General features: G+C 37.1%; 1 protein-coding gene across 1 annotated transcript; it reads left to right on the forward strand.

Moving 5' to 3' along the window:
* The first annotated feature begins 3,366 nt into the window (after positions 1-3,366).
* On the forward strand, positions 3,367-8,530 carry LOC117412387 (glutamine amidotransferase-like class 1 domain-containing protein 3, mitochondrial). Its single transcript, XM_034020759.3, has 5 exons — positions 3,367-3,835; positions 4,326-4,450; positions 6,876-7,047; positions 7,380-7,581; positions 7,886-8,530. Exons 2-5 carry the CDS (start codon positions 4,343-4,345, stop codon positions 8,076-8,078), a joined length of 675 nt encoding a protein of 224 aa, XP_033876650.1. The 5' UTR covers positions 3,367-3,835; positions 4,326-4,342; the 3' UTR covers positions 8,079-8,530.
* The last annotated feature ends 256 nt before the right edge of the window (positions 8,531-8,786 follow it).

The raw sequence follows: 8,786 nt of genomic DNA on the forward strand, positions 1-8,786 counted from the left end.
GGAATATAGAAAATTCAGTAATTTGCTGTATGAGTCAACAATCCCAATACAGTGGAACCTGCATAAGAGATTACAGTACAATCACTTATTTTCTATAGATTTCCATAGGACATATGTCAGATTTCAGCAGCACTAAACAGAGACGTAGGTCTGCTTTTAAGCAGGATAGTTGTGCAACAGGAAACCAATGTGAAGCAGTTACATTTACACAACCTATCCCTTATGTGCAATCTATAGCTACCTGAACTTCAATGTTATTTTAAGGTTCTATATCCCCAGAAATCCCCCCCCCCCCCCCCCCCCCCAAAAATGGATGTACTCACATTTTGGACAGGGGACTCTTTAGATGCAATTCTAACATTTGATCACCAGGTTGCACTGTTTTCAATGTTATTATTCAAACTGAAATTGCAATATTTGGTCGCCGATGAGGCAATGTGTGCAAAGCAAAAATCATATTGGATCGAATAAGAGTAATGAAGCTCTGAAAGGCAACATATGATTGTACTTCAAACCTACAGGGGTATTGAAGGTTTTTATATGCTGATTCTAAAAAGCGATCAGCTAAGAGTGGCACTCCCCCACACACAATACTGAATGACACTTCAACTCCGGGGGCGCAGTGTGAAGCATGAATAAGATTCATCACACTCCTTAAATACATGCACATATACATGAGTGTTTAGAGTAGTACATTGTTTTCTAAAAGGTTTTATTAACATATCACCAACCCACCTAACATTCAGGTAGACTATCACACAAAGACTTCCCATAAACATTTTGATTGCAGAAAACTACCTTGTAACGTATACACCCAGATTAGATTACTGATTAAGATGCTTCTTTCAGTGTTACTGAAACACTAAAGACCAGCTGAACGATGCATTCAATAAAAACAATTCACTGCTAATCTTTCCCAGGCTTTATTCAGTCAAACATCCCTGGGTGTAAAGCCTGGCTACCCGACCCGACTGTATGATAAAAATACTGATACTTTTATTTTCTTAATAAACATCAAAAATATTGTAATTTTCTTATTTTCATTGTTTTTATTTGGAATAAGTGCAATAACTCACATTTTTGTAAATAAATGTGTAGAATATATTTATGACATACAAATCAAGTTACATCATATTTTTAAACATATATGTTCACAGTTTGCTTTTTTTTTTACATTAGGAATATATGTACATAAATATACGGATATGTGCTGCATATAGGTAACATATAAAACAGTATACAATGACTATATTTATAATATACTGAAAATATGTGTTCTTTCCGTATGGGTGTGTCGGGTTCGGGTCGGGTCGGGTGTATATTCTGTGTCAAGCGCTCGGGTCGGGCCGGGCCGACTCAGTATTTTATAAATAAATGCATTATTACATTTTAGCGAGTGTTTTTTTTTTTCCTTTTGCAAATGCAAATACCTTACGATTTATCATGGATCCCATGTGAGCAAACCGTAAAGCGTGCAGTGAGAGGCGTCTCTGCGTTCTCGTGTTTATGCTGTAAAAATATACAGCCAAAAAGTGATTCTACATTATTAATATGGAGGCTGTTGATATAAAAAGAAAGCTGTCTACTGGAGAATGTTTAGCAGTGGAAAGTGTTGTTGCTGGAAAGGGTAAATATTCTGTTTGGAAACATTTCGACGTTGTTGTTTTCCGCGATAGTGAAAGTTCAAGTGGATTTGTACAGTGCAAATCTTGCAAACTTTTACTTAAATATGACAGCAAAAAGACGGGAATTCGTCTTTGCAGCGGCACACTGAAAAAAGTCAGTTGTACGTGGTAATTCCGTGGTTTGAGAAACTTCAATGACATTGTTGTCACCAGTTTTGGCGTCCACCAGTGCAAGCATTGTTGTTGTTAAAACTCTGGCATTTAGTTTAAAGTCTGGTGTGATATAATGAGAAGTCGTCGACATGTAATTTGATGTTCAACGTTAACGTTGCTGTTTATTTAGCTAGGTTTATCCGAACATCATGCTATATGTCTGTATCTGAGACTACCAAGTAAAATGTTCATCTAACTGGATACGTCGCTGAGAGTATTTGTTTTCTTTTTAATTTGCGTTTGAAATATGCTTTCTGTATTTCAATAGCATGTTTGATATTGTTTTGTGGGGATATTGTGGTCGTGTATGAAAAAAAAGGGTTCAGACCTGTTTTATTTTTATACCCGAGCTGACCTTTACCCGGGTGTTCTTCATAGCCAGGTGTCTTTGTCTGACACCTGCACCAGTGTCTTTGCTGTCTGTTGTATTATTCATTCTGCTCACCATGACAACATCTGCAAACTGATGCTTCCAGGAAAATTCCCTTTGCTTCATGGTTCACCTTATCAAGCTGCTTTTCTAGTTACTCATCCAAACAGAATGCTGTGGCGGTCGCTCATGTAAGGAACTTGTGTGCCACCAGGTGTTTGCTTTAGTTGAACTTTGACACATTACATACAGTAAATTGAAATGTTTACTGATGATGCAAATACATTTAAATCCAGAATCCCCATATTCTTACAGTTCACAAAAATGGACCACTCCTGTTGATATCAATAAACATAAATATGAATGTGGCACAGCTATTTCTGAATTACAGAAAAAAAAGTATTAAACTGATTACCAATGCTATTCTTTGATTCTTGCCATTGGTTTATCAAAATAAAATTCACCACTGTGGCATCATTCTATCAGCTCTATTTTGGATGCATTTGTTTTATCATTGTGCTCGTACAGAGCCATTGCATTGCCATTGTAGGGTCAATACAGCATTGTCTGAACTACTAATTTGGTAATTAAGATTAAAAAAGCATTCATTCAAGACTTTCCTGTCACAGTGAGTGTGTTAAACATTTTGAGAGAAAATGTAGCTTATTCGAAAGGGTAGATGTTTTTGTTCACAAAGATTAACCCCACTAGGAATTTTCTGTTTTCAATTATTTTGCACAACCTCCTCTGGTAGACCTGCTGTATTGGTCTTTACAAGCTGTATGAGAGCTGTTTTTTGCAGGTGATTTTTTTCTTTTGCTTTGTGGGTCTGTCTTGAGCAAGTTCTGGAGATGGACCTGACACAATACTTTGGGTGTGGCAATAGTGTTCTAAGAAGAGGATCCTCTTTTTCTGCACCAGTCAGTGAAAGGGGAAGGATTTAGAAAAGACTGGTGTTTAGAAGCCAAATGTAATTGAAATTTCACACAAATTATCATGTGAAAAACTAATTTGAATACATAACACACTGCTTAAGGGCAGCTTCACATCTTTGGATGTGTTCAATAAAAATGCAATATTTATTGGGGGTTTGCTGCACCACCTGTTGGGAACATATGGTGACTATGCATTATTTTTTTTTTAATATTGTTAAGTAGGTAAAACTTCAAGGCAAAGTCACATTTTAATTTACTTGACTACTGAATTATCGCACAGGACTCCGTTTCTGATTCCATTTAATTTAGGAAGAACTCTCCAAGATTCTGTCTTAAAAGTGTAGTCTCCCAGTTCAAGGAAGAAGGAAGCTGTATATGATCTAGGGACACTGTTGCATGCTAATCCTGATAAAACTCTTATAATTAAACTCATATTCAAATAATGGCTGTGTTCAATTATACTGTACTAACAATGAGTCTGCAATTTTTGATTCCCTGGAAAGTCCCATTTGCTCACCTCTCTGCTTGGGGGCAGGACTCAGGCACACAGGCCCCACCCCCAAAGGGTTTGCCAGACAAAACCCATCTGGGCATATAAACCAGCTTCAAACAGAAAACACTAAATGAAAAGATCTCTGCTACACCTTAACATCTCTCTCCAAGCCTTTTAACAAGTTCAAGGAACGTTACTGGTAAGAGTTTTATGTTTAAAATAAACTTTTATATATTTGAAGAATGTGTTCGAGATCATGTGTGTGTCTTAATGATGAATATAGTATATCATAGTATATATATATATATATATATATATATATATATATATATATATATATTTGTACAGTACAGTATATAGTATCGTAGTATATTGTAGGTACTGTAGTATATTAAAGAATATTTACTGTGAAGTATATTAGATAAATGACTGTGCATATTTACTAGGTTATTATATATTTGTCCTGTTGTGTCTGGGATATATTCTGTGTTTTTTGAAGCTCTCAGTCCTCTCTATTGCAATGGCATTGTGAGCTTCCACACGATGTCCCATGAGCATGCCTCAAGCCTGCCCCTGTACTGGATTGACCACCCTGTTGTGGGAGGGTGACAGAACAAGTCTGTCTCCATACAGTACATTGCACTTATAGGTTGCTTTAATGATGGTGCCCTCTGTGTGTTTGTGTTCAGAAGGAGCTCTGATCACCATGGCAAAGCGTGTAGCTGTGATCCTGGCTGGCTGTGGGGTGTACGATGGGAGTGAGATCTATGAGTCATCAGCAGTTATGATCCACCTCAGCAGAGCCAATGTGAAGGTAGGCAGACTTGGCATATATTGCTATTAGGGCTGTCAAGCGATTACAAAAATTAATTGCATATTTGCTTGATACAATTACTGCATCCATCTCATTAGCTGGTTTTATTATTATTATTATTATTATTATTATTATTATTATTACCTATAATAAGGCCTTACATGGTCTCGGAACTTCTTATCTTCAAGATCTGCTGACTCCATATTATGTCACTGGTCGTTCCATGAGATTGGAAAATGCTAAAGGCGTTTATGTGACAGTTTATAAACTACTCGACCTAACGGTATGACGTCACATAAACCCTAGATGGAATTATTTTCCTGTAACTCACTCAAGCCCATCTATTATATATATATAAAGATGGGCTTATATATATATATAAATTTGTATTGTATTGTCATTGTATTATTGTAGCGCTCAGCTGCGTGGTTTTCATGATATGAGACAGAGTAAAGTTGCGGTTCAAAGAAATCAGAAAGTGCTGTGTGTGTGTGTATATATAGAACACCATTACATCATGTAAGAATAAATCATGGATTTGAATGTAAACAATAACAAGTAGTTGTCATGCCATCAAAAACCTATAAATACCTCCAATGTTTTGATTCAAACACAGGCTCCCTTTGAGCTAATATATATATATATATATATATATATATATATATATATATATATATATATATATATATATATATAATATTTTAGCTGTTGGTGAACAGTGGCTCTCATTCCCCTCCTCTCACTCGCAGACGAAACCTGACATCTTAACTCTCTCTCTCAACTCTTCCAGTGCCAGATCTCCCTTCTCTTTCAAACTATCATCTCCACCCACACACCCCTAAGTCCCTCCCCGTTTCTCACTCATTGGTCCAACACTCCCTATCCCTGACTGGTCGTGTTAGACCTGCTCCCACCCCCCTCAGTGATGCACTCACACACAGGCTGCACCAAAACACACAGAGAACGCTCTCATTATCAGAGTACTCTCATCCCCTTCCCCAATCCATAATCAGGTCTATTCCCACATCTTCTTGCAAATCAACTGCCTCCGTGCTACATTATTATTATTATTATTATTATTATTATTATTATTATTATTATTATTCAACAAACATCCCAGCATAACAAAAAGAAAAAAAAACTGTTCTATTTCTGGATTAGTTGTTACCCCTTCTTTATAATTTTATATTTATTTACACAGAATTATACAGAAAACTCCATCATGCTGTTAAATTGTTTTAACCAACGCTAAATCACAATGGAGTTACTCACCTTAGTGCATTTCAAATTATACTGTGTGTGTATATATATATATATATATATATATATATATATATATATATAATATATATATATATTTGATCAGTTTTGTTTAATATATGTATCATTGCTTATAATAAAAATAATTATTTTATAATATACAGTATATATATATATATATATATATATATATATATATATATATTAGTAGTCATTAGACAGATCATAGGCATTGCTGTCTTTTTACAAATCAGTAAAGGTTTTATATCAATCTGTAGGTATGAGCATTCAGTGTTTTAATGTAATTTAAACCACGTTAAACTGTATAAATACACACACACACACACACGGGTAAATTATTATACATGATGATTTTGGTTAAACAGTATTTGTCAGGTTGAGATGAATTGAAAAGTTTTCAGGTCCCGGTAAAGTATAGACTGTCAGCGCTAATATACCAAAAACGTTTTTATTCACTGATATGTAAATATATGTATTTAAAAAAATGTACCTGCAATAGAGTCAAATTTTACCAGTGAGAAGAATATTCTGTTTAAAACAGGCGATGTTACATTCGGTATGATTCTTTTGTTACATATCACTGCCTCACATCAGCGGTGAAAGAAAGAGACACGTACAGCAAAGCAGGAGTTTGGTTTTTTTTGGACACACTTCCTCGCCCCTCTGTTACCTGGGGTGATCAGGAAGCAGTCGACGCAGCGCACAAACAAACTATGCTTTTAAAATCCTGGTGTATTAATACCTTATTAATACAAAAATACCTTTTTAAAAAGTAAACGTCAAGAAATAATAAAGAGAAACGCGAGATTAATGCACGTTAAAAAAAATGAATCTCCAAAGAAATGAATGCTTTAATCACAGACTTTAACTGCGATTAATTGACATTGTATTGAAAAATGTAGTGTCATATTTGACATATTATAATATACTGGCTTTGGGCCTGGGTTAAGCAGAGACGAATGTCCGCTATGAGTTGGGTTAAGGCCACCAAGCTAATTTGCTTGAGTCGTATTTGAACCCAGGCTTCCATGGAAAGACTAATGGCAAAGCTGTCATGTAACATGCACAAGCAAATGAATACATTCATGATCATTCACTCACGTAACCCGTGGTAGCTCATGACTGTTTGTGTGCTGTGTTCCAGGTTAACGCCTATGCCCCCGATGTGGCTCAGATGCATGTGGTGAACCACATAAAGGGGGAGCCGACGGAGGAGTCGCGTAACGTGTTGACAGAGAGCGCCCGTATTGTCCGCGGAAACATCCAGGACCTGGCCACACTGAAACTCGCCGACAACGATGCTCTCATCATCCCTGGTGAGTGAGAGAGGGAGGGGCAGCCGGACTGCTCTGTCTTACAGAGAGAAAGGGACCAGGCGTTCCTATCAAAATGAGAAGCTGTTGGTTCTCACTACATTTTATGTAGCAGTTGGCCAGATCTTTATCAATAATGGTAGTAGACACATTCACAGTTAACACATTGCTCTGAGGTACTTTCATTGACTATCAGCAAGTGTAAAGTTACCGTTCTACATGAAGGCATGGATGAGCACAGTGATATAAGCTGGGGTTACACCTAACCTAACCTAGTTTATCCCTTGAGACTGTTCCACATTTGTCTCGCATGATAATTGAGTTGCTTTGTTCAGGTGGGTTCGGTGTAGCCAAGAACCTGTGCACATGGGCGACGCAGGGGAAGGACTGCGAGGTGAACCCGGCTGTGGAGAAAGCGATCAAGGATTTCCACAAAGCTGGCAAACCCCTGGGGCTGTGCTGCATCTCCCCTGTCCTGGCAGCCAAGATCCTGCCTGGCTGTGAGCTCACTGTGGGCCATGACAAGGAGTGTGAAATGTAAGTGCAGCTGTTCTATTATTTAGTATTCATAAATGGGGTAATAAAGTTTTAGCTTACAGAAGTTGTAATAAAAACACATGTTTATAAAATACGAGTAATCTAAACAGAATAGATTCAGTAGTTTGAAAATGTGCAAAGGCAGCACATGATTTTGTGTGTTTAAAAGCCTTCAGTATGTTTTAATTTATAATCTGCAACATACCAAATATATTGCCATGAATACTTTTGATTCTACAGCTTGCTGAACGGCAATACCTTTCTTACTGTATATAACAGTACAGTTATTCCTCCTATCCCCTAGGTGGCCCAATGCAAATACAGCCAACGTGATGAAGGAGCTTGGCTGCAAACACGTTAACAAGCACGTAAAAGAGGCTCACGTGGACGCTAAAAACAAGATAGTGACCACCAGCGCTTTCATGTGCAACGCCCCAGTGCACGAGATCTTTGATGGCATCGGGGTCATGGTTGAAGAGGTGCTGAAACTGGCCTAGGTGGACCAAAAGGGGGGGTCCTTGTGTCTGGGGGTGCAGAGATACCATGCAACTGTCTGGAGAGAGATGTAGCATAGCTACAGTAGCATAGTATTAAACTACAGGGTCATTACAAGGCTTTTGAAACTATTGTGTAGTGGCTTTAGGTGGTCCTACAGTATATGTTCATGTTAGTTTCGCTGTGAGATATCCTGCTTCTTATTCAGTGTGTGTATATAACAGAACAACGTCCGTGTGTTTCAATAAATAACTAGACAAAGAGAAGGAGATGTGACTTTTTATTGGACTAACTAAATGACAATTAATCACTAGCTTTCAAGACCTCAAAGGTCTCTTCTTCAGGTGAAAGTAGGAAAGAGAGATTGATGCTTACATATGAATAAAAAGGTATCACATCTCCTTCTCTTTGTCTATCATCTCTGGAATAAACAAATAAAAAGAAACCAAAAACTGTCTGTCTCTGGTATATTTTGTCATAACAAACCCTGTTTATATGCAAAAAAAGGGGACTTGACATTAAAATTGAGGTTGTGTAACTTTCACTTGAACTCTATGAAGGTGAAACCTGCTTCAACTATTATTACAGCAATACTTTATACACTGTCTTAATATTTAAGTGAATGCCTGTTTAAAATATGGTATGTGTCCCCTATCATTTACTATTGCTGCTTCTGCTTAGGTCCTTATTTATCTGTTTTATGAACTAAT

Source organism: Acipenser ruthenus, chromosome 16 (genome assembly GCF_902713425.1).
Source record: "Acipenser ruthenus chromosome 16, fAciRut3.2 maternal haplotype, whole genome shotgun sequence".
NCBI classification, from domain to species: Eukaryota; Metazoa; Chordata; class Actinopteri; order Acipenseriformes; family Acipenseridae; genus Acipenser; species Acipenser ruthenus.

What these genes read in the sequence shown, in the direction of transcription:
- LOC117412387 (XM_034020759.3), top strand. Translation starts at nt 4,343, where the DNA reads ATGGCAAAGCGTGTAGCTGTGATCCTGGCTGGCTGTGGGGTGTACGAT. An exon ending in CGATGCTCTCATCATCCCTG is followed by an intron (nt 7,048 to 7,379) that starts GTGAGTGAGAGA and finishes TGCTTTGTTCAG; the next exon opens with GTGGGTTCGGTGTAGCCAAG. An exon ending in CATGACAAGGAGTGTGAAAT is followed by an intron (nt 7,582 to 7,885) that starts GTAAGTGCAGCT and finishes CCTATCCCCTAG; the next exon opens with GTGGCCCAATGCAAATACAG.